This window comes from Staurois parvus, unplaced genomic scaffold (genome assembly GCF_062004578.1).
Source record: "Staurois parvus isolate SC_StPar_1 unplaced genomic scaffold, SC_StPar_1.0 ptg000674l, whole genome shotgun sequence".
In the NCBI taxonomy this organism is placed as follows: domain Eukaryota; kingdom Metazoa; phylum Chordata; class Amphibia; order Anura; family Ranidae; genus Staurois; species Staurois parvus.
The window spans coordinates 185,666-212,743 of NW_028318470.1; the positions used below are offsets into that span (position 1 = coordinate 185,666).

A 27,078-nucleotide genomic window follows, 5' to 3' on the forward strand; every position below is an offset into this window, starting at 1 on the left:
CTGAACTTTATTTAGGGTTAATCAGAGGCACTTTAACAACTTGCCTACGGGGCACTTTTACCCCCTTCATGCCCAGGCCAATTTTCACCTTTCAGCGCTCTAATACTTTGAATGACAGTTGGCCTTAGTCAAGGTAGAGGTAATTATGAACAGTTCCAAATACCAGTCAATATTGGCACAAAACTTTCAGGCTTCTGCTAGAAAGGTGAACATGAAGAGGACCTTCATATATGAGTATGACAACGACCCAAAGCATACATCCAATTCAACAGAGGAATGGCTTCACCAGAAAAAGATTAAAGTTTTGGAATTGCCCAGCCAGAGGCAAGACCTGAATCTGATTGAAAATCTGTGGGGTGATCTGAAGCGGGCTGTGCGCAGGAGATTCCCTTGCAATCTGACAGATTTGGAGTGTTTTTGCAAGGAAGAGTGGGTAAATATTGCCAAGTCAAGATGTGCCATGCTGATAGACTCATACCCAAAAAGACTGAGTGCTGTAATAAAATCAAGAGGTTCTTCAACAAAGTATTAGTTTAAGGGTGTGCACACTTATGCAACCATATTATTTTAGTTCTTTGTTTTTGCTTCCCTCCACCTTAAAAGATTTGTTTGTATAACTGAGTTGTACAGTTTATAGGTTACATTAAAGATGGAAAAAGTTCTGAAATGTATCTTTGTCTAATTTTTTTACATCACAGAAGCCTGACATTTTTACAGGGGTGTGTAGACTTTTTACATCCACTGTAGGTCAATTTATAGTAAGCAGAGTATTTATAGTAAGCAGAGTAGCAATGGCTTGTTGGAATATTGTTCAGGATTGCTAATCAGGTGCGGAGTGCAGAGAGAGACCTGCTTACATGCCAGAAGTTGAGCACGCCCCCCGATAAATCAAAGTTTGGCCAGTTCAGCAGGGACTGGGTGAATTTCGATCCATTTATGGCCATTCCTACCCATCAGAAGTCAATCTAATTATCAACCTGTCAAAGGTAACTGTTGGAAAATTTTCTCAATCAACTGGTTGCATCACTGATCGGTGTAGTCCGACAGCCGAGGAGTCCTCCTTTCAGAATACAAAGTCACATCAGGAAGGATTCCTCCATCCACCTTGCATGTGTGGATGGAAGAATCCATTTGAGACCTCTATTGTCAGCCTTAGTATATATCTATAGTTATCAGAGCTGGAGTGGTAAGCTGGCCATACATGGATCAAACTTCGGGCAACTCAGGACCAGCTGAATTTCAATCCATGAATGAGCACTGTGGTTGCATAGAAGTCACTCTACCATTCGGCTTATATACAAGCGCCTTTTTGGGTTTTCCCTGCTTGATCAGCCTCCCAGGCTATAGCAGGCAGTGCTGATCAGTGTATTCTGACAGAAGGGAAGTCTCTGCTGTCAGAAAACAGTAGTTCAGTGGGAGGATTCCCCCATTCACTTTAAATGTGTGGATGAGGAAATTGTGGGGTTATTTTTGTTTTGGTTCAACCCGCTGGTTGATAAAAACTGACCCGTATATGGGTTGTATTATCAAACTACGTAATTCACTATGAGATGAGAAGTCCAAGCAAACTTGTCACTTTCAGTGAGTACCTCCTGACAATAAAGCTTGTTGTTCCTCAAGTCCTTTGAACAAAAGCATAAAGACATTTCAAAAGAACTCATGTCCTCACTAAAACTGGGTATGAGAAAATAAAAATTTGTGGATGTAGATGCAGGAATCTGTGAGGGTTGGTTTTTTTGTTTTTGTTTTTTTCAGTCAGCCCACTGGTTGAAAAAAAACTTGGTGTGAACCCAGCTTAAGGTGACACGTTTGCTTGTACATTAGCCCAAGTCAGTTAGCCCAGTGACATTTAAGCTGGCTGTACATACATCAAATTTCATCTGATTCATGCTGAATAGACCAAAATTTTCCCTGTGGGTGGCCCTACCAGTAACACAAAATTCAACAAGAAGATCAAAATTAAATTTTTCCATCTACTTCTGTCGAAGGAGTCAGCTGAGAAATTGGGAAATGTATCCAGGTGGTGTTCATTTGAATAATTTGACAGCTAGAAAAGCCAGTTGTCAAAATAAAATAGCCCACAGTGGGAGACTGTCCATCCATGCTCTTGGTATGGATGGAGGACTTTGTTAGCCTGCAGACAGAAAAAAATTTGTACCTGTACGGCCAGTTTTAAGCTTTAACACTTAGCTATGCCAACAAAAAATGGTTGTATTTTTTCAAATATTTGTTTTGTTGCTGCCTTTTATAACTCTGTGTACTATAACCATTTTCCGAAATGAATAAATACTGAAGGAGGTATCTATGGCATGCAGAAGGCTTGCATTTTTAATAAATTAAGTTAGCCAATAAATGGTATCACTGATTCATGATGTAAATGGAGAGGACATGTTGCATCTATTTCTTGCTCATATTATAAGAATAGCACTATCCTTCTTTAATTAGGACACCCCACCAAGTCACTTTCACAGTCCTTCCCCTGAAGTACATATATCAACAGATCAATCTTTCAGCAAACTTGATTACCATATACTAAATGTTAGTGTGTAAAAAATAAAGTCCAAAATCAAAGTCCAAATAAAGTCCCCAAAAAAATATAAAAAGGATTCCACAAATGTTAGTTAATAGAATCAATCTTTATCTGTAATTTCTCAATTCTTCATATCTCCAAACCGCCTTTGTGATATACTCCAAACAAAATCTTCATATACATCAAAGAAAAAAAACTCAACGTGTATTATCTCAAAAAAAATCACTAAAACGTGCCACACGTGTTTCATGCAAACAGAACTAACGTGCCACCGCAACCGTGAAGAAAATCCCTCTGCCTTAAGTATCAATCCACTGCATACCAATAACAGAAGTGCATAATTACCCTCAGAATAGTATCAAGGGTCTGAATGCGATTATTTCCAACCTTTCTATTCCTTCAGCCTTTCCAGCCACTTCCCACAGACCTCATAAACAGACCAGGGATCAGTATGTGTCATAAAAACTCATAACACTTTATTGTAGCAACTTCCATTAAAATACGATGAGATCAGCTTCTACACCAAGAAAATTATTCCACAATCCTGCCTCTCCTCAGAAGTGTGTAGGTATCCTCACCACCCCACTCCCAAGGGGGAATGAATCACCTGTGGTAGGTTTCCCAGTAGCCAAAACACATGAGGATTCCAGAACAGGCACAACCGCATGTACCAGGATCAAAGATGGCCACCACCGCACTTCCGGAAGAGCGTCACTACACCAACCAAGGAGGAGAGGTTGCCACCGCGGCCATCTTACATCCTGGTACACGCGGTTGTGCCTGTTCTGGAATCCTCATGTGTTTTGGCTACTGGGAAACCTACCACAGGTGATTCATTCCCCCTCGGGAGTGGGATGGTGAGGATACCTACACACTTCTGAGGAGAGGCAGGATTGTGGAATAATTTTCTTGGTGTAGAAGCTGATCTCATCGTATTTTAATGTAAGTTGCTACAATAAAGTGTTATGAGTTTTTATGACACATACTGATCCCTGGTCTGTTTATGAGGTCTGTGGGAAGTGGCTGGAAAGGCTGAAGGAATAGAAAGGTTGGAAATAATCGCATTCAGACCCTTGATACTCTTCTGAGGGTAATTATGCACTTCTGTTATTGGTATGCAGTGGATTGATACTTAAGGCAGAGGGATTTTCTTCACGGTTGCGGTGGCACGTTAGTTCTGTTTGCATGAAACACGTGTGGCATGTTTTAGTGATTTTTTTTTGAGATAATACACATGTTGAGTTTTTTTTCTTTGAGGTATATGAAGATTTTGTTTGGAGTATATCACAAAGGCGGTTTGGAGATATGAAGAATTGAGAAATTACAGATAAAGATTGATTCTATTAACTAATATTTGTGGAATCCTTTTTATATTTTTTTGGGGACTTTATTTGGACTTTGATTTTGGACTTTATTTCTTGCTCAGACTTTCTTTTTTTTTATTTTATTTAAAACTTATAAATATTTTAAGCTTGCTATTAAAGTATTACTAAACCCGGGACCCTGCATTCACTCTGCCTGGTATCCCACAGAACATGGAAATGCAATTATTTTAGTAACTATAAACTGCTAAATATCTTTTCTCATCAGCAGTTAGAGCATTCTTGTGACTTCAGCAGAGCACTGGTTAAAGCTTGTAGAAGGAATTTTCTTTCTGCTCTAGGAGGATGCAAAACCCTCTGTCTGGATATTGCTGATTGGCCCTGTGCTGATCACATCCACTCTCCCAAGAAAATAAAAAAAACCTCTCTACACACTAAACTGAGAATGTGCACGTGGCTACGGGTTCAGTCTGTCCTATCAGGTGGACATCTGAACAAGAGGAGGGGGCAGAGAAAACAGGATCAAACTGCCTTTTTACATAATGCAGAGGATTAACCCCTTAGGTTCCACAGTGAGTATAACAAGAATGCTTTGCTGCATATACAGACTGATTTTACTGTTGTGGGTTTAGTAACACTTTAAGTATTCTTACCTTTACAATGTCTGTAGCACAAGTATAAAGATCACATGGTAAATGATAATGCCTAAAACAGCTGAATTTTTGTAGAGAACTCTGTAGCACTATGATATGCCTTTACAAACACACACAGAGCAGTAAATCTGCTGTAAACTGTAATTTGTGGTCAATAACAGTTTATGCTATAGTGTAAAGTGACACACAAAACTAATTATTAATGCTTGGCTGTTCTATTTTTCTTGTAGGTATAACACTTACAGAATCTCTTGCAATGTTACCTGCTGCTGCAATTTCTGGTTTATTGTTTTCTAGTCCGATGTCCAAATATTTTTCTGTTGGAAAAATTGGCAAAGATCAGGTAAGTTTTTTTTTTTTTTTTATTGTTGAATTCACATTTTATTAAATATAAATCCCGAAATCCATAATTGTATACATAGTAACATAATGTGTGGTTTGTGATTTCCCTTGCCATGCAACTCAAGTCGCATCAGAAGTTGCACTAGTGTGAACCAGGGCGATATTTATATTACAAGTTCACATTTATTCATTGTGACGAACCGTCCCTTTGCGATAACATTTTGCCCTGTTTCAGTTTTCTCCCCTTTTGTAAAGCTGTATATGTTAGCAGCTGGTATGCTGACAGGCATTCTACACTATTTGTTTAGGGAAATGTGAGTCTTTCATTTCTATAGAGTTCATACTGTATTGTTGGTTGTAGGGTTTTGTTGTGGGTGGGGAAAACCCAGTGCCAGGCTGTCTGGTGGGGGTGAAGCTGTATATACTGAGCTGTGTTTAATAAAGATTCATTCATTTCACCCTACACGAAGTTCCGACTCGTGGTTTGGGATATCAGGGAAGGATTGGTTTTGAGCTCTAATACCTGCCTTGACAGAGCACTGGAAGACTTGCTGGAAAAGGGGACCATTGGGTGAGATGCATCGCTCCGCATGAGGAAGCCCAGGCGGAACGGGTCCGCCACATTCATAAAAGCATTACAAGCTTAAAAACAGTTGCTTTTTTGTTGCAAGCTGAAATTATAAAAAACTTAATATTTTAATCATTAAAACAGAACCACACTTAGACATAACTGAAAATAAGCATAGTATCTTCTTCCAAAATACTGCTTTCCCTTTTTGTTAGTTTTTAAATGACTGCCTGATGCACAGTGCAGTGTACAGTATGCCGTCTGAGGAGCCTAGTGCCAGTTGTCTGCAACTCTATTGTGCATACCACTTATGGCTAAAATGGGAAGATGCCAGCAGAGGAAAACGTTTCAGCAAAATAGAACAGGAAGCTTTAGTAAGACGAGAGAAACACATAGCTCTCATTGCTCAAACAGTGCAAACTTCGTTTACTAGAATGCATGCAATACTTGCACATTAATGTGCTCATGCTACAATTCCCTTCAGTTCTGCTTTTAAAACACCGTGCCCATTTTTGTCTAGTAACGTTAGCAAGAGCTACACTTACTATTGGTTGTGATTATATATCTCTACTAACTTGTAGTCAGTCAATTGAAGGTTAATGACATTCCTAATGATTAGTTTTCATTAAAAAAGTTCTTAAAATAACAGTTTTAACCCCTTCACACCGGCGCCTCCCGGTCCTTTAGGGGTTTCAGGAGGCGGGACGGGGTTTAGGGACATGTGACTGCCGTGACACACCGTCACAGCGGTCACATGATTGGGAAAGGTCCTGATCGAAAGAGGAGATCGGGACCTTTCCGTGAGTACTGGACATGTGTGCTGGGAGTGCACACGGCGCACGCTCTCAGCACATATGTTTTTTTTTCTTAATAGAACACAAATGTGCGGCCGCTCGGCATCTAGGCCCAGACGCCGGGAGGCTGCACATTTTGCATTCGGCTGGCGTAAAGAGGTTAAGTAAATACAGAGTTGATGATGTGGAAAACAGACAATGCAGAAACATCAGAGTAATCAGTCCTCCTGGAAAAAATGGAGGATCCCCACCCAGCTGTATTCAGAGCAAAGTTTTTCAATTACTCGTTCAGATTTCACAAATTTATGAGATTGCCTGACGATGGCGATTGATAAGGATGTTTTGTTTGTTACTCTCCTCAGTTTTTGAAAACCCAGCTGGACCCTATATCACTTATACACGTGTAGGTACTCTGAGCTTTATCCCAAAGTTTACACTCTGGACACTTGATGAACTTTCCTTCAGATTGAAAGGCTGATAGAAAGCTGTCTTCGTGGACATCCTGTTGTATGGATCTCCCCCCCAGAGTATTCAGTTTTGATAGTTGAACCAAAAACAATTTTTTTTCACTGGCGCCACTGGGGGTTTTTTTGCTGCTTCTATTAGGATGTTTTGTGGGGCGAACAATTTTGGGACTAAAGGATAAGTTCACATTTTAACAAAAAATAATTTTTTGTAGGTAAAAATGTGCATTTACTTTTTTTTGTTTTGGGAGCCTGGAAAGCATTGCATCAGTAATCAGCAGATCACTGGTGCCATGCAGGACTCCTGCAGATGTGTCAGCATATTTGTGTGCTCATACCTCGTACACATTAAACCAAAAACATCACACATAAATCATAATGAATCAATAAAAACATAAAGGTCATATCAAAAAAGTCATAAAAGTCCCAAAGTGAAATACTGTATAGTTTCTGTGTCCCTGATGATGTCAGTTATGACGAAACGGGTAGGAAGGAGCCATCGCTTGTGACGTCGCCACGTTCATCCCAACCCGGAAGTGTTTGGATTGTATCCCAGGACCGGAGTTTTTTTTATGATAAACGCTTTGTTTATATGAGTGGTTAGTACTTTTAATAGTGTTTTATGGTTTACGCTATGTGGTTGTCCTTGGCTCTTTTTCCGTGTGCCTGTGGGATGTTCTCTCTCATTGAATGAGATGTCGTGGATACTAACCATGCTGATCTGAAGTATGTGGGCACTCTCTAGAAGAAGTCTATAAAGCCCAGTATTACAAGTAAGAGTTCTCTTTCTGCCTAAGGTGGTAGCACAGCACTGGTGCTATACCTAGAATACCTTCAGTTTTATTTAGGTGGAGTGCAGTATGTAATCAAGAATCGAGCAAAAAAAAAAAAACAGTTTGACATAATGGCCCTGATTTAGAATTGAGTCTACCAGCAGACTCTGAACATTCAGGCAGACTCAATTAAATCAATTAAGACCTTACAGTCTTCTGAGAGGCGTCTAGCAATCTCATTGAAAAGCGTCTACTTTTCTGTTAGTAAATGTGGAATCGCGTCTGGCACATTTTTAGGTACAATACCCGATATGTTCGCTAGGTGGCGCACAAGCGTGGGCTTTGGCGTTTTTATGTTTGCATATGAGAATACTTAGAATGTAAAATAAAAAGTACACCTATATCATTCTTTTTTTTTTGCGGTTTCTCCAAAATGATCAGACAACTAATGCATTTACTAATGAATGTCATAATTCTATTTTCAAATATTAAACATTTTCATACTTATATCTCAAATAATTTGGAATGTCTAGTTCTAAGTTCCCAATATAATGATATAGCTTCCTTCTCTTTAATCATGTAACTATTCTATGTTAAAGTCATATTACAGTGCTATAAATGCATGTGATCAATAATGAAAAAAAAGTGCAAATAATTGCAATAATGATGTAAAATGGTAAATGGTGCTAAAATAAGTTCAGATAATCATTCCTGAATAATGGAATGTCCTCCTGCATGGAGTTTGCATGTTCTCCCTGTGCTTGCGTGGGTTTCCTCCGGGTACTCCAGTTTCCTCCCACACTCCAAAGACATGCTGGTAGGTGAATTGATTCCTGTCCAAATTGGCCCTAGTATGTGTATGTATGAATGTGAGTTAGGGACCTTAGATTGTACGCCCCTTGAGGGTTAGGGACCGATGTGAATGCACAATATATGTGTAAAGTACTGCGTAAATTGACAGCGCTATATAAGTACCTGAAATAAATAAATTATTGCACTTTTTGGATTTTACATGCATTTGATTGATAACATGCATTTATAGCGCTGCACTATTACTTTAATATATTTCTATTCTGGGACTGTTGCCAAAACCCTGAGTACTAGCTGCTATCTTCATATCAATACCTAGATTTATATTTATCTTGTGTAGTACCATTTTAGTAGTCTATATAATTTGACCAGTGCTCGCTTTATCATTTTTAACCAATGTAACTATTTTACATTGCAGCTCAAACTTTGTCTCCCATGGTGGCTTAGTGGTTAGAACTCAGAACTTACAGCACTTGGGTCATGGGTTCTAATCCCAGCCATGGCTGCATCCCAGTTTGCATACTTTTCCTGTATGGATGTGTTTCTGCCAACACTCCAAAGACATGCTGCTAGGTTAATTGGGTCTAGTACATGGCTGAGTTTCTGCCCTTAGATTATAAGCTCCTTGACATTTATGAATGTTAAAAAAATGGAGATTAATTTTCTGGGTTGTGTCAGTGCCAGGAATATTGATCAATCAATTAAGATTTTGCCTAATGACTAGAAAGTGGAAAGAGGGTGTGCGTCCTGTTCTTCTGACAAGTTGGAAATGTGCAAGTTTCATGCTGTGTATATTTCATTAGAAAAATTAATAATAGCGCCTATGGTCAAAATTATATAACTTACTAATAGTGTACCAGCTGCAAAAAATCACCATATATAAAGTGTACCAATAAATAAATAATTTGCGCTAGTAAATGTGTATAAAAAGAAATCATCAAATCATAAGTCCAGAAAAAAATATATATATGCCAATACCACAAAAAAAAAAATATAAAAACTTTTAAGTGCAAAAAACTTTTGTGCAAAAAAAGTGTCTAAATATGAGAAATTTCACCAAAAAACCTTGATAAGATATATTTATGGGTGATCTGCCATTATATTATCAAGGTTTTTTGGTGAAATTTCTCATATTTAGACACTTTTTTTGCACAAAAGTTTTTTGCACTTAAAAGTTTTTATTTTTTTTTTTGTGGTATTGGCATATATATATTTTTTTCTGGACTTATGATTTGATGATTTCTTTTTATACACATTTACTAGCGCAAATTATTTATTTATTGGTACACTGTATATTTCATTGTAACTTTTTTTATCTTCTTTTAAACCTGTCTCCTTATACAACTTGACCCCCTCCCCCACCCCATCATCACCTGTCCCATATGCAAATCTATGGATCACACCCCACTCTTTTTAACCATTTACTGATCAAGTGAATATTTCTCATTTTCTATCAGCTACAGCTCAGATCTCACATTATTATACGATTGCTGATTGTATATCACCACTAGTCTGATTGAATTCACAATTCCTGGTCAGTCCCGTTCCCTTACCTCTAATAACCTTTAGGGCCAGTTCACACTACATGTTTCAGTTGCTTTTTCGGCATCACAAACGCACAGAAAGAAGGTTATATCGTTGTCAATGTCATAGTTCACATCAGCACTTGCATTTTCAGTGCATTGCAGGTGCTGTAAACAAAGTTGACCACACTGCATTGTGTCTGCACAGAACTGTACTGGAACGCGTTGAAACGCCCTTGAATGTACTAAAACACACATGTCCCTAATTAAATTGAATAAAAAGAAAGTAGAAAAAACTAACTGGAAGGGATACAAAAATGCAATGCAACGTGTTTAAAACACATCCAAAATGTACTGGAACACACTAAACATGCATGCCAAAAGGGCATGCAAAAACGCATCAGGAACACAGCTCGACTGTTTCTATAGTGTGAACTGGCCCTTAGGACTTGTTCATACCATTGGTGGTGCAGAAACGCATGCAAGAACACACATTTTCCAGCACAGCAAAGAAATGCAATGCCCTTTGCAGATGTGCGCAGGTACCATGATAAAAACATAATTGCACCTACACACGTCTATTAAAAACAGACCCATTCACAGCCACCAAAACGCATGGCACCACACTACTGTTAGGTGCAACACACTTTTAAAATAATATGCCTGCAGTATTTTTGCTTGTTCCCACACGTTAGGTAGCCCATTGAAATTAACGAGCTGAGGAAAAAAAAAAAAAGTAAAAAATGCCCCATTCACACAGGTCCTCTGGCCTGTACAGCATGAATGAGTGGGTTGTTCATGTGGCTAGAGCCACCTGTTACACTATGGGGACACAGCAGCTGTATGAACACAGGTTTTAATCTGACAGGTGTGAAGGCGTGGGGAAGTGGCCCTGAATGCTCACTGTCTGTGTTCAGGGCTGTACACCTGCACCGATATGCTTGTAAAATTATGACCTGCAGCATTTCCATAGTGTAACATAGGTTGCCTGCAAACGGCGATAGCCACAAAAATAAACCACTGATTCCCACTCTACAGGCCACAGCACCCATGAGCCCCAAGACCTCAATTACACCTCAGTTACACACACAGCTTTATGAACTCAGTACAGTTTTATCATTTAGATTTCACAGGAATATGGTTGGGATTATGTCAATCAATAATGTTTTTAGTGTATTTTTACCATAAATATAATTTGGATATTTTCTCTGGCGGTGAGGGGCTGTCAGGTATGCTGCACGGGGCCCCGTGATATCTAACAGTGGCTCTGGGTGTATGCTTGTGTCTGTGCCACCTGTATAGTTAGGAAGAACCTTGAACCTCTGCTATGTACCTCAATGGATCTAGAAACTGGACATGTTTTCAACTGAAAATACAACAATTATTAGTAATGTTTCCCCAGCAAATGAGGATGAGCTCCTCGGTGGAGAACAGCGATCTCGCCATGTCCAGATGTGGTCTGGAATTCCACAAAAGAACAATTCACAAAACTAAAAAATAGACTTGCAAATTACCACTAAACTCTCCTAACTACACTCCCATCCACTAACACTCCCCACTTCCGGGTGTGTGCAAACGTCCTTCCCCAAACATCATGGCGTATTTCCAGTATGACAGCTGCTCTAGCACCTCCTCCAACAGTCGTCATGGCGTTTATTTGTGCACCATAGCAATTTTACATGCGGCTCCATTGTGTATATGACATTCGCAAATATATGTTTGCAGTTCTATTGTGGATTTGGCATTGGTGAATGTATGCTTGCAGCTATACTGTGTATATGACATTGGTGAATATATATTTGCCAGTAAAGGCCCAAAGTCAACATAAATTGGGGGCCCAATTTATTACTGTTAAGAGGATTGTAGAAAAAGAATAGCTAGCTGCACATTGAACACGACCTATTCATTGGTACATAACATGGTCTTGTGGTGAAATAGGGGGCTTTTGGTTTGTTAATTTAGACATACTTGCATATGTGCGCTCTAACAAGGAAGATTTGGGCATATTATATAGCTAGCAAAAATAAGTGTTAGGGGTGCTAGTACATTTATTTCAGATACTTACATAGCGCTGTCAATTTACGCAGCGCTTTACATATATATGTGGTAAACTCACATCAGTCCCTACCCTCATGGGGCGTGCTATCCAAGGGCCCTATCATACATTCATACATATACTAGGGCCAATTTTGACAGGATCCAATTAACCTACCAGCATGTCTTTAGAGTGTGGGAGGAAACCGGAGTACACGGAGGAAACACACTCCAGGCAGGAGGTGCCATGGTTAAGATTCGAACCAAGAACACTAGTACTGCCAGGTGGAAGTGCTAACCATTTAGCGACTGTGCTACATTCAACTAGAACGTGAAATAATCCCCTCAAAAATACATAGTCCAAATGTTTATTGATCAAATACACATTCCACATTTATTTGGACAACAACAACAAGTAGGTACATTCAATATCTTGGTGGAAGAAAAAAAAAAAAAAACACCAGGATTGATGTTGCTAAAATAGAATGGTCCTGCTCATAAGAGCTTACAATCTAAAAGATTATACTTATAATGAACTGTGCTTTCACAGGTTACAGCAGGAAACAAACGGTTAATATGAATCACTTAGGCTTATCCACAAAACAAGCTGCAGATCAAAATATCAATATAAAAAATACATACGTGCCAAAATAAAAACACCTCCCACCTCCCCAAATCCCCCACACATACATTTCTCACTATGTCTGAAAACTGCATTTCATTCTAAATAAAGCAAACTTGGAAGAGCAGAGCAATTGACACGTGTTAGGATTACAATGCAAAGATAATAAACACACAATCATTGTACAATAACACACAAACACACCTTAGAAGGAAGAACATGCAAAACATTTACTGCCCACATCAAAACACAGCGTGAGTGTGGCCTGGGGCAATTCACCACAATATCACTTCCTCCCCAAACCACCACAGACAAGGACTTGCAGAAAATAATGTGGCCTGTACAAGGCAGAATCAGCCACTACTGCATCTCTTTATATAAGGTAGGCCACACCCACCACTGTCATTCATTTGGTTAGAGAAAGTGTTTGCACCTGATCATTTTCTTCCCACCTGCGTTAACCCTTGGTATACAGGCCCCACAAATCAGAGTCAGAAAGAAAGCCACAGTGAAGTGTACCTGTGCAGCATACAACAGAACATTTAACAGAGATGTAAAAGGGAACCCTATTGGCAATATTTCTTGGCCCTATGGGCACAATTCACTCCAGATTATCGCATGAGTTAAGGCAGTCACATGACCAAATCTCGCATGCAATACTGAAAATGTCAATTCACTTTTGCTAGTATGCGGCATTTCCCATAAATCGGAAAAACACTCATCGGAAATCAAACATAAAAAGGCCTTACACCCCGGTCACATCAAAGCCGATTTATAAATTGTGCGACGTACAGTGAAGATGCTGATTTTCTTACGATTTGCAAGACATCTGACACAGATATCTATGCAAATCGTCACAAAAGTAGTACATGTACTACTTTAGAAATCAGTGTCGGAAACGCACCCATGTGACTGCTCTAATAGCAGACAATAGGGTGCGACTTGGCATACGATTTGCAAGTCGCATGCCATGCAAATCGTATGCCAAGTCGCATCCAGGGTGCACAATTTCAGGTGCGATTTTGGAATTGAAATTGTACCTGATATCCGTTCTAATGAATGTGGATGTGAGTGTCTTAACGTAAGCAATTTGCTGCAGCACAATTTCAAAAGTAGTTCTTGTCTAACTTTTTCAGCATTTTGTAGCGATTTCGCATATAGACTACAATAGAAATCGCAATGCAAAAAACAATTGAAAACGCAATAACTCATTGGTAAATCTACAGAAAACACAGTGAAATTGCCAACAAAAAGCACAATTTTAAATCATATCTAGTGTGAACCAAGCAGGCAATTCAACAAAGGAAATAAATCTTTGAAGGCATTTGGTATCTGCATGCTCCGATAAGGGTCTGTTACGGATTTGGGGGGGGAAACTCCATGCCATTTTATTTTATTTTTTTGTCCTTTTCTCTCTCTCGCTCACTCTTTTCATGATTTGACAAACTTTCCCAAAAGGAGGTGGAGTTCAAACCAGCAATATCCAATCAATCATTAGTCCAGGCCCTTATTTCATCCCATCGTTTGAAATTCACATAAGGTGCAAATTTAAAGGTGTTTGAACAGACAAGGTGTCAGGAATGGACTGGCCAGCAATGGTGGGACTCACCTGCCTTTTGATCTGCAGTACCAGGGCTGGCCAGCGGATGCTCCCAGCAATCAGAGACTCAACTTTGCAGCCAGCTAACACCTGGAACTGATTATGCTGGGGTATTTAAGGGATGGCCAGACCCACAGACTCTGCCTTGGTGTTGTGTTTGTCCTGGGCCCTGTATCCTGTTTCTGTCCTGCATCCTGTTTCTGAACCGCTGCTGACTTCTCCTGCTCTGATCCCGGCTCGCTCCTGACCATCCCTCTGCCTGACCCTCTGTGCCACGCTGCTTGCTACCTGTTCTGATCCCTGGCTTGTGACCCTGACCATCCCTCTGCCTGACCCTCTGTACTACGCTGCTTGCTACCTGCTGAACCTGGCCTGTGACCCCGACCAATCTCCGCTTGCTCCCCCTGTACCTACCTGCCCTATTGATATTGACCCGGCCTGCCTGACGACGCTTGCTTGTATGTACTGTTATCTGTGGGTGGTTGGTTTGGTTTGGTTTGTTTGCACTGTATTATGTTTTAGTATTGCACTGCGTTTATGTTTGTATTGTTAGTGTTAATAAATTATATTGTTTATAACATATCTGAGGTCTGCGTTTCCCTGCGTCAGCCACACACCTCTGGTCACACCGGGGAGCCCTGACACAAGGCCTCATTCTAATTCACATTCTAGGGATCATTTAAACAGAAAGCAAAGATGCTGCCACCAGCACATGTATGTTAGGGTAGTCACACGGAGATCATGCAAATTCATTGCTGTGGTTGGGATTCAAATCAACAACCCTAGCGTTGTGAGGCAGCAGTGCTAACCACTAATCCACGGAGCTGTTGAACACTAATCCAGCCTGTATTTCCTCCTGTGCCTCTACCCCCTCCCTCCTAGATTGTAAGCTCGAAAGAGTAGGGCCACCCCTCGTGTGCTGTTTGATGTTACTGTACTGTTTCATGTATTGTCCCCCCTCTATTGTACAGCGCTGAGCAAACCCTTTGGCGCTATATAAACTCGATAAATAAATAAATAAATAAATAAATTTCTGTGGTGTGAATCAACCCTAAGTCCCTAGGCAAGGTCAGTGTAACTAGCCAGATATTTCAAATGTGACACAAATGTTGTGCTATGTTGCCAATTCAGATGTACGTTGGTTCTGTGTATCCCAATACAAAGGATTGCAATACTAATACAGGCGTACCTCAGTTTACCAACGCCTTGGTTAACGTAATTTTCGGTTTACGAATGAAAATCCATTGAAAATAATGCCTCGGTTTACACAATTGTTAATTTTTTTTCGCAATACAAAGTGTATGTCGGCACTGATTTTCAAATGCAAATGCTAGCCTTTTTTTTTTTCTTCACTATAGTTCACAAGCTTAGAAGTCACTTTCCCCAAAGTTACAGAAAACTTTGTATCTTTTAATAAACTCAAAGTAAACATTGTTTCCTTTAGGGATATAAATTCCAAGAAAACTTTCTCTTAGCTGGGGGAAGTGACAGGTAAATTTCTGAGCTATAGTTAAGAAAAAAAAATTACATTTAAAAACCAGCACCATAATAAATAAAAAAACGGTGTGGGGTCCCCCCTCCCATCCACACCAAGCTCTTTGGGTCTGGTATGTATCTTAAGGAGTAACTCCACGCCGAAATTAAATAAAAAACAGCGTGGGGTTCCCCCCCAAAATCCATACCAGACCCTTATCCGAGCATTATCACAAGTGTAATAAAAGCGCCACACCCTTAATACTTTAAAGCAGCAATTCCACCTCAAAGAAACCAAATAAATTTCTTACTGCTATAACTTAAATAAAGGAATGCGCTAAAACCACAAACTATTCCTAATTTAGTGTAGAAACATTAGTGCAAAAGATATATATATCTATTCTCAATTAATATCAAAAAATATCAAAATTATGTGCAAAACTATTTTTTAGTGCATAAGAAATTTAAATAATTAAATTTGTGAATATAAAAAAAATGTCCAATTTTGAATTTCTTCAAATGTCCAAACAAATCCTTTTCAAATTCAGGTGCTCTCAAAGAAATTGTGCCAAAATCCACCACCAAAAGTAAAGTTGGGTAACCCACCAGAGCTCCATGCTTATCAATCTCTAGATCAGCAAAAAACGCTTTTTGCTCTGGGAGCAGATGCAATGAATCAACTTCTCAGGTGTGATGATCAATAGCTACACAATCATCCATAAGGTAGGTATCCACCACTCAGTATAATGGTTCCAGGAGTATTATATCACTCTCTCTTTTTATATCTCTCTACCGAGGTCATGTTTGGGAATAAAAGAGAAAATCATGGTGTAGCCAGTTTTTTTATAAAAGTATCCAACAATTTAATAAAAATTTACACTCACAAAAAGGGTGTCTTCACCGACACCAGTATAACAGCATAAAACAGCAAATGGTATAACAGTCTCCTGTTCCCCGTACACTCACTACAGCGCTCGTGACTCAATAAACGTCAGCAAGCCCTACTAGTTCCGCCCCTTGAAGACGTCATTCATGACGAAACTAGTAGGGCTTGCTGACGTTTGTGGAGAAAATTGAAAATCCGAGCATGCAGCCCGGCAGGTGAGGAAAGGGGGGGGGCGAGAGAGCGCCCCCCCTCCTGAACCATACCAGGCCACATGCCCTCAACAATGGGGGGGTGCTTGATGTTAATGGGGACAAGGGCCTCTTCCGTTAGTGGGATAATTGGTCGGCCGTTTTTCGGGATTTTGGCACATTTTGTTTATCGGTAAGGTTGGAAAAAAATCGGCCGATTTTGCTGATCGGCCAATTTTCGCAGCAATGATCGGCAAAATCGGCCGATTTTTTTCCAAATTTACTGATAAAAAAAAATGTGCCAAAATCCCAAAAAACGGCCGACCAATTAACCCACTAATGACCCGAAAATCGGTCGATGTTACACCCATCTATAGCCTGCTTTAGATGGGTCTAAAATCGGCAGATTTTTCAGCCGGAAAAAAAAATTAGCCAATTTTGCCTATCATTGCTACGAAAATTGGCCGTTCGGCAAAATCGGACTTTTTTTGCCAAATTAACTGATAAACATGCCAAAAACCCCAAAAACAGCCGACCAATTAACCCACTAACTGCCCGAAAATTGGCAGATTTTTTTTTTCGGCTGAAAAATCTGCCAATTTTACACCCTTCTATGGCCTGCTTTAGATGGGTCTAAAATTGGCAGATTTTTCAGCCGGAAAAAAAAATCAGCCAATTTTGCCTATCATTGCCGCGAAAATTGGCCGTTTGGCAAAATTGGATGATTTTTTTGCCAAATTTACAGATAAAAAATGTGCCAAAATCCCGAAAAATGGCCGACCAATTAACCACCTAACAGCCCGAAAATCGTCCGATTTTTTTTCGGCTGAAAAATCGGCAGATTTTAGACCCCTCTATGGCCTGCTTTAGATGGGTCTAAAATAGGCTGAAAAAAAATCGGCTGATTTTCGGGTCGTTAATGGGTTAATTGGTCGGCCGTTTTTTTAGATTTTGGCACTTGTTTTCTGTCAGTAAACTTGGATAAAAATCGGCCGATTTTGGGGCCATTAGTGGGTTAATTGGTTGGCCATTTTTTGGGATTTTGCCACTTTTTTTATTGGTAAATTTGGATAAAAATCGGCCGATTTTGCAGATCGGCCGATTTTAGCGGCAATGATCGGCAAATCGGCCGATCTTTTAACCGATAAAAAATCTGCGCATGAGCCGTGACCTGCAAGAAAAAAAAAAAGAAAATGAAAAAGAAGAAAAGAAGAAAAATGCAGGCCATAGATGGGGCGAAAACTGGCCGTTTTAAAAAAAAAAAAACAAAAAAACAAAAAATCGGTTGTTCAATCGGCCAACGTTACCACCAACGGTAAAAAAAAATCGTCCGATTTTCGCCCCGTCTACGGCCGGCAAATATAATTGCGAAGTAATTACTTCTGTCCCTGCAGAGAGCTATTATATTTGACATTAAAAAGTATAGAGGTTGCAACATTCTATGTATTTGTATCCGAATAAAAACATCTATATCCGAATTGGATAAAAATAGATACAATGTTGCATCCTCTATACTTTTTAATGTCAAATATAATAGTGGAGCTCTCTGCAGGGACAGAAGTAATGTTTCAGCTGTCATTGGGGTTTCCCACCGACAGCTGAATTTTAAATCATTTCCGTGAATTAAATAAATAATTAAAAAAACAGCGTAGGGTCCCTCCTCCCATTCATACCAAGCCCTTCGGGTCTGGTATGAATATTAAGGGGTAACTCCACGCCAAAATTAAAAAAAAAAACAGTGTGGAGTCCCCCCCAATATCCATACCAGACCCTTATCCGAGCATGCAGCCCGGCAGGTCAGGAAAGAGGGTGGGGGGGGGGGCGCTCGCAAGCATGTGACATGGGGCGGGGTCACTCGGATGATGTCATTGGCTGGCCCCGCCCCTTACCTATATAAGAACTGTCAGACTGTCTCCTGCATAAAGCTGGTTAGCCTCAGTGGAGAGACAGGGTGACAGTTCTTAAATAGGTAAGGGGCGGGGCCAGCTGGGGACATAATCTGAGTGACCCCGCCCCATGTGACATCATTGATGTCACATGGGGTGGGATCACATGCTTGATGTCCCCGGCTGGCCCCGCCCCTTACCTATTTAAGAACTGTCACCCTGGCTAACCAGCTTTATGCAGGAGACAGTCTGCCGGGGACAGCAAGCATGTGACATGGGGCGGGGTCACTTAGATGATGTCCCTGGCTGGCCCCTCCCCTTACCTATATAAGAACTGTCAGAGAGAGACTCACTGCATAAGGCAGCTAGCCTCTGCCTAGAGCGGAGCTTTTTTTCTTTTCTTTTTTCGGATCGCCGTGATTGACGTTGGATCTACTTCGGGGGACATTGTTTTATTAAAGGACTTTAATCAGGTCAAAGACCCTGTACTGTGTTTTTTTTACACTACACTTTTGCTTTTTTTGCGAATTAGCGGTACCATGTACCGCAGACTCATTCACGTGGGGGCGGGCGGGATCTGGGGGCCCCTTGTTAAAGGGCGCTTCCAGATTCTGATAAGCCCCACGCCCGCAGACTCCCACAACCACTGGCCAGGGTTGTGGGGAAGAGGCCCTTGTCCCCATCAACATGGGGACAAGGTGCTTTGGGGGGGGAGCCCTCCTGCCCCAAAGCACCCCCCCATGTTGAGGGCATGTGGCATGGTTCAGGAGGGGGGGCGCCCCTTTCCTGACCTGCCGGGCTGCATGCTCAGATAAGGGACTGGTGTGCATATTGGGGGGGACTCCATGCTGTTTTTTTTTTTTTTTTTAATTTTGGCATGGAGTTACCCCTTAATATCCATACCAGACCCAAAGGGCTTGGTGTGGATGAGAGGGGGGACCCCACGCTGTTTTGTTTTTTTGTTTTTTTTGTTTTTTTTTTATTGCAGACCTTTATTTTTACATTCAGCTGTCAAAATAAATATTATCTAGACCTTCGAAATTAGTAAAATCATTACAGAAATAATTATAAAGGATAAGAAACAAAAATAGAATCACTAGAACTTAGGAAATTAGAATACATAAAGATATGTCTAGTGCTGTTTGTTAAACACAGTAGACACAACCGAGTGCCATCTCTCAGAGGACTTACTATTGAACAGCGGCTAAAAAGCAAGCGCCCACAAAGGACGTCTAAAATGTGTCCTGCACATGCGCATTTATATCGGCCAAATAAGCTGTACGAGCGTCTAGTTTTTCACTGTGTTGACTTGCTTAAAAAAAAACTTTTTAACACATTTTAACCACTTGCCCTCCGGAGGATTTACCCCCCTTAATGACCAGGCCTATTTTTGCTACTCGGCGCTGCACTAATTCAACTGATAATTGCGCGGTCATGCAACGCTGCACCCAAACAAAATTTACGTCCTTTTTTTTCACACAAATAGAGCTTTCTTTCTGTGGTATTTGATCACCTGTGTGCTTTTTATTTTTCACGCAATAAACAAAAAAAGACCAAAAATTTTGAAGAAAAACGATATTTTTTAATTTCAGCTATAAAAAATATATAGTAAACTCAAAATTAGTTATAAATTTAGGCCAAAATGTATTCTGCTACATGTTTTTGGTAAACAAAATCCCAATTCGTGTATATTGATTGCTTTTTGTGAACGTTATAGCGTCTACAAACTATGGTATAGATACTGCAATTTCCGACTTTTTTTTGGTATACAGTGCTGCGCTAGTTTAACGGACAATTGCGCGGTCATGCAATACGGTACATAAATGAAATTTTTGTCCTTTTTTTTCCACACAAATAGAGCTTTCTTTCGGTGGACTTGATCACCTGTGCGTTTTTTTTTTTTTGCGATATAAAAAAAAGGCTGACAATTTTGAGAAAAAAAAAACAATATTTTGTACTTTTTGCTATAAAACATGTCCAGTAAAAAAAAATTTTAAAATCAAATTTCGTCATAAATTTCGGCCAAAATGCATTCTGCGACATGTCTTTGCTAAAACAAAACCCAAAACGTGTCAATTAATTGGTTTACGTGAAAGTTATAGCATTTACAAAAGATACTCGGATTTTTAATTTTTTTTTATACTAATAATGGTGGCGATCAGCGACTTATGGTGGCGATCAGTTACTTATGGCAGTTAGCGACTTATGGCGGGACTGCGGCGGACATTCTGACACTGGGGGGGAACTGACTAAGGGTCACTGACATCCCCAGTAACACCAATACAGTGATCAGTGTAGAAAAAAAACACTGACACTGTACTAATGGCATTGGGGAGGAAGGGATTAACTTTTTTTTGCAATGAAGGTTAACTGTGTGAGGGGAGTGTTTTACTAGGGGGCGGGGGTGTGTACTGCAGGGAGACACTCTGATCGGGACAGAGAAACTCTTTTCTCTTGGTCAGCTTGTCAGGAACTGTCAGGGAACTGACAGAAAGCAGAGGTACTGCAGCCCTGCTCTCTGTCACTGATTGCCGCTATTCGCCGGGACACAGCTGATAATAACCGGCTGTGACCCGGCGACAGACACCCGCGGCTGAGATCGGCGGTGAAGGTAGGGCCTCGCGCGCGCCCCCTACCTGTTTTGAAACCGCACATTTTAAAACATGCTTTTGCCCAGTTGTGCCGCCCTGCCACCATTTTTATACAGTGGCTGGGCGGCTAGTGGTTCATTTTTTTTTTTTTTGAAATGGCAGATATTGTTTAAAGTGAAGTCCTGATATTTGTCAAAGCAAATTTCAAAGTGAACATGTCTCTGCAGTGATTTTTCATGGTGTTAGACATGCCTCTTAGCAAGTCTGCTTTTTGAGTCTGCTTCCTGATCTGTGTCTCGTTAGTAAATTCGATTTGGCGTCTAGTTGTTGACGCTTCTCTTTAGTAAATCTCTTAGCAGGGTAAAAAAAAACTGTGTGTGGTCCCTCTTCCCATCCAACCATTTCGGTTCTGGTATGTATATTAAGGGGTAACTCCACACCAAAAGAAAAAAGAAAAGTGTGGGGTTCCCCCAAAAATCCATACCAGACCCTTATCCGAGCGCCCCCCTCCTGAACCATACCAGGCCACATGCCCTCAACATGGGGGGGTGCTTTGGAGCAGGGGGGCTCCCCCCCAAAGCACCTTGTCCCCATGTTGATGGGGACAAAGGCCTCTTCCCCACAACCCTGGCCGATGGTTGTGGGGGTCTGCGGGCGGGGGGCTTATCAGAATCTGGAAGCCCCCTTTAACAAGAGGGCCCCCAGATCCCGGCCCCCCCTATGTGAATGAGTATGCGGTACATGGTCCCGCTACTAATTCACAAAAAAAAACAAAGTGTAGTGTAAAAAACCACAGGACACGGTCTTTGACAAGTCCTTTAATAAAACAATGTCCCCCGAAGTAGATCCAACGTCAATCACGGTGTCGGGCGCCAGCGGGCCAAAAAAAGAAAAAGAAAAAAACCTTCCGCTCCCGACGGAGGCTCTTCAGCCTTATGCAGTGAGCCAGGGTGACATGGGGGGGGGGATCTGGGGGCCCCTTTGTTAAAGGGAGCTTCCAGATTCTGATAAGCCCCCCACCCGCAGACCCCCACAACCACTGGCCAGGGTTGTGGGAAAGAGGCCCTTGTCCCCATCAACATGGGGACAAGGTGCTTGGTGGGGAGCCCCTCTGCCCCAAAGCACCCCTCCATGTTGAGGGTATGTGGCCTGGTATGGATCGGGGGAGGCTGCTCGCTCGTCCCCCCCTTTCCTGACCTGCCAGGCTGCATGCTCGGATAAGGGTCTGGTATGGAATTTGGGGGGAACCCAAATTTTTATTTTGGCGTGGAGTTACCCCTTAATATCCATACCAGGCCTGAATGGCTTGGTATGGATGGGAGGGAGGACCCCACGCTGTTTTTTTTTTTTTTTTTTTTTTTATTATGGTGCTGGTTTTTAAATGTAATTCTGGCTTTTTTGGTCTTCACTGTAGCTCAGAAATTCAGCTGTCACTTCCCCCGGCTCAAAGAGAAAGTTTTGTTTGCGCTTATTTCCTTAAAAGTACCAAGGTTGACTTTTAGTTAATAAAATGAAGAAATTGTTCTGTAACTTCGGGGAAAGTGACAGCTAAGCTTGTGAACTATAGTGAAGGACAAAAAAAGGCACGCCATTAGCATTGAAAAATCAGCACCGACATACACTTCGTATTGTGAACCAAATTATTCAAACATTTGTAAACCGACCAATTAATTTTAATGGTTTGGCATTTGTACACCAAATATGATGTTCCCCGAGGCGTTGGTAAACCAAGGTTTGCATGTATTAGTATTGCAATCCTTTGTATTGGGATACATAGAACCAACGTACATCGGAATTGGCAATATAGCACAACATTTGTGTCACATTGGAGATATCTGGCTAGTTACACTGACCTTGCCCAGGGACTTAGGGTTGATTCACAACACAGAAATACAGGGTGGTTTGTATTGCTGCTCTGTGGATTAGTGGTTAACACTGCTGCCTCACAGCTCTAGGGTTGTCAGTTTGAATCCCAACCACGGCAAGAAAGTAGCATGATCTCCCTGTGTGGCTGTCTTCAAATAGATGTTCTGGCAACATCTTTGCTTTCTGTCTAAATGAGCCCTAGAATGAGGCCTTGTCTGTTGAAACACCTTCAAAGCTGCACCTAATGTGAATGTCATACAATGGGATGAGATAAGGGCCTGGATTACTAATAGATTTGATAATGCTGGTTTACACTCCACCCCCTTTTGTGAAGGATTTGTCAAGCAAAGAGCTGAGAGAGAGAAGAGTAAGCAAGAGATACATGAAGAGTGATAAAGAGAGACATACAGAAGAGTGAGAGAGACATACAGAAGAGTGAGAGAGAGAGAAAATGCTTGGGTGGGGAATCCACACATCAAAATTGTTACAAATACTGGCGTGGATTTTTCCCCCAAATGCATAGCAGACACTTATCCGAGCAGGCAGGTACCGCATGCCTTCAAAGATTTATTTCCTTTGTTGATTTACCTGCTTCGTTCACACTATATGCAATTGAAAATTGCGCTTTAAGTTGCCAATTTCACCGTGTTTTCTAAAGATTTTCAAACTAGTTGTGATTTCAATTGTGTTTTGCATTGTAATTTCTTCTGGAGTCTAGATGTGAAATTGCAATTAAATGGCCCGAAAGTTCGACAAGAACTACCTTTGAAATTGTAAGTTCAACAAACCGCATATGTACACTCACATTCACATTCATATCCGATATCAAATACGATGTCAACTCACAAATCGCACCTGAAATTGCACACCCTGGATGTGACTTGGCATGGCCAGCAACTTGCATTTGCATGGCAAATTGCACACAATGTTACTGGGGGCTAACACCACTGTCACATCTAATCCGATGTGGCAATTGCCCAACTTACAGTGAAGTTGCACGAGTTCACAATCCAACAGAGCCTACAGTGGACAATAGGGTGCGACTTGGTCTACGATTTGCAAGTCGCCTGTCATGCCGATTGCATGCCAAATCGCAAACAATGTTACTGGGGGCCACCCGGTCACATTAAAGCAGATTTCTAAGTGGTGTTATTTACACTACAGTCACATCATGTGACTTTCAGTGAAGTCACATGATTTCAAAGTCTGGGGACATGCTTATTTAAAGTGCGATTTGCAAGGCATCTTACACAGATCTCTCTGCAAAACGCATGAAAAGTAGTGTATTCATTACTTTAGAAATTGTTGCGGCTCCAACCAAGTTTGAACCACACCAATATGAACGCTCTAATAGCGGTCACATTGAGTGCGACTTGGCATGTGATTTGCATGACATGCGACTTGCAAATCGTATGCCAAGTCGCACCCTATTGTCTGCTATTAGAGCAGTCACATGGGTGCGTTTCCGACACTGATTTCTAAAGTAGTACATGTACTACTTTTGTGGCGATTTGCATAGATATCTGTGTCAGATGTCTTGCAAATCGTAAGAAAATCAGCATCTTCACTGTACGTCGCACAATTTATAAATCGGCTTTGATGTGACCGGGGTGTAAGGCCTTTTTATGTTTGATTTCCTGAGTGTTTTTCCGATTTATGGGAAATGCCGCATACTAGCAAAAGTGAATTGACATTTTCAGTATTGCATGCGAGATGTGGTCATGTGACTGCCTTAACTCATGCGATAATCTGGAGTGAATTGTGCCCATAGGGCCAAGAAATATTGCCAATAGGGTTCCCTTTTACATCTCTGTTAAATGTTCTGTTGTATGCTGCACAGGTACACTTCACTGTGGCTTTCTTTCTGACTCTGATTTGTGGGGCCTGTATACCAAGGGTTAACGCAGGTGGGAAGAAAATGATCAGGTGCAAACACTTTCTCTAACCAAATGAATGACAGTGGTGGGTGTGGCCTACCTTATATAAAGAGATGCAGTAGTGGCTGATTTTTCCTTGTACAGGCACATTATTTCTGCAAGTCCTTGTCTGTGGTGGTTTGGGGAGGAAGAGATATTGTGGTGAATTGCCCCAGGCCACACGCTGTGTTTTGATGTGGGCTGTAAATGTTTTGCATGTTCACACATAAGGTGTGTTTGTGTGTTATTGTACAATGATTGTGTGTTTATTATCTTTGTATTGTAATCCTAACACATGTCAATTGCTCTGCTCTTCCAAGTTTGCTTTATTTAGACTGAAATGCAGTTTTCAGACAAACATGATGAGAAATGTATGTGTGGGGGAGGTGGGAGGTGTTTTTATTTTGGCACGTATGTATTTTTTATATTGATATTTTGATCTGCAGCTTGTTTTGTGGATAGATAAGCCTACTATGTGATTTATTTTAACTTTGTTTCCTGCTGTAACCTGTGAAAGCACAGTTCATTAGAAGTATAATTTTTTAGATTGTAAGCTCTTATGAGCAGGACCATTCTATTTTAGCAACATCAATCCTGCTTTTTTTTTTTTTTTTTTTTTAAACCAAGAAATTGAATGTACCTACTTGTTGCTGTCCAAATAAATGTGGAATGTGTATTTGATCAATAAACATTTGGACTATTTATTTTTTGGGGGGGATTATGTCATGTTCTAGTTGAATGTAGCACATTGGCTAAATGGTTAGTACTTCTGCCTGGCAGTACTAGGGTTGTTGGTTCAAATCCCAGCCACGGCACCTCCTGCCTGGAGTTTGCATGTTCTCCCTGTGTGGTTTTCCTCCGGGTACTCCGGTTTCCTCCCACACTCTAAAGACATGCTGGTAGGTTAATTGGATCCTGTCAAAATTGGTCCTAGTATATATATGAATGTAAGTTAAGGACCTTTAGATTGTACGCCCCTTGAGGGTTAGGGACTGATGTGAATTTACAACATATATATGTAAAGCACTGCGTAAATTGACAGCGCTATATAAGTACCTGAAATAAATCTACTAGCACCCCTAACACTTATTTTTGCTAGCTATATACTATGCCCAAATCTTCCTTGTTAGAGCGCACATATGCAAGTATTTCCAAACTAACAAACCAAAAGCCCCCTATTGCACCACAAGACCATGTTACGTACCAATGAATAGGTCGTGTTCAATGTCCAGCTAGCTATTTTTCTACAATCCTCTTAACAGTAATACATTGGGCCCCCAATTTGTTGACTTTGGGCCTTTACCAGCAAATATATATTTGCCAATGTCATATACACAGTATAGCTGCAAGCATACAGTCACCAATGCCAAATCCACAATAGAACTGCAAACATATATTTGCAAATGTCATATACACAATGGAGCCGCGTGTAAAATTGCTATGGTGCACAAATAAACGCCAAGACGGCTGTTGGAGGAGGTGCTAGAGCAGCTGTCATACCGGATATACGTCATGACATTTGGGGGAAGGACGTTTGCACACACCCGGAAGTGGTAGTGGGGAGTGTTAGTGGATGGGACTGTAGTTAGGAGGGTTTAGTGGTCTATTTTTTAGTTTTGTGAATTGTTCTTTTGTGGAATTCCAGACCACATCTGGGCATGGTGAGATCGTTGTTCTCCACCAAGGAGCTGATCCTCATTTGCCGGGGAAACATTACTAATAATTGTATTTTCAGCTGAAAAAATGTCCAATTCCTAGATCCATTGAGGTACATAGCAGAGGTTCAAGGTTCTTCCTAACTATACAGGTGGCACAGACACAAGCATACACCCAGGGCCACTGTTAGATATCACGGGGCCCCGTACAGCATACCTGACAGCCCTCCCACCACCAGAGAAAATATCCAAATTATATTTATGGTAAAAATACACTAAAAACATTATTGATTGACATAATCCCAATCAAATTCCTGTGAAATCTAAATGCTAAAACTGTACTGAGTTCATAAATAAAGCTGTGTGTTTAATTGAGGTCTTGGGGCTCATGGGTGCTGTGGCCTGTAGAGTGGGAATCAGTGGTTTATTTTTGTGGCTATCGCCGTTTGCAGGCAACCTGTTACACTATGGAAATGCTGCAGGTCATAATTTGACAAGCATATGGGTGCAGGTGTACAGCCCTGAACACAGACAGTGAGCATTCAGGGCCACTTCCCCACGCCTTCACACCTGTCAGATTAA

General features: G+C 40.9%; 1 protein-coding gene across 1 annotated transcript in view; it reads left to right on the top strand.

Annotated features, from left to right (window-relative positions):
• The window catches only part of LOC149447677 (methionine synthase-like), a 233,712-nt gene that overhangs the window by 137,420 nt on the left and 69,214 nt on the right, over nt 1-27,078 (top strand). Inside the window, exon 6 of the mRNA XM_089652223.1 lies at nt 4,736-4,848. Coding sequence (XP_089508349.1) covers nt 4,736-4,848 — 113 coding nt within the window. The remainder of the gene's footprint in view (nt 1-4,735; nt 4,849-27,078) is intronic.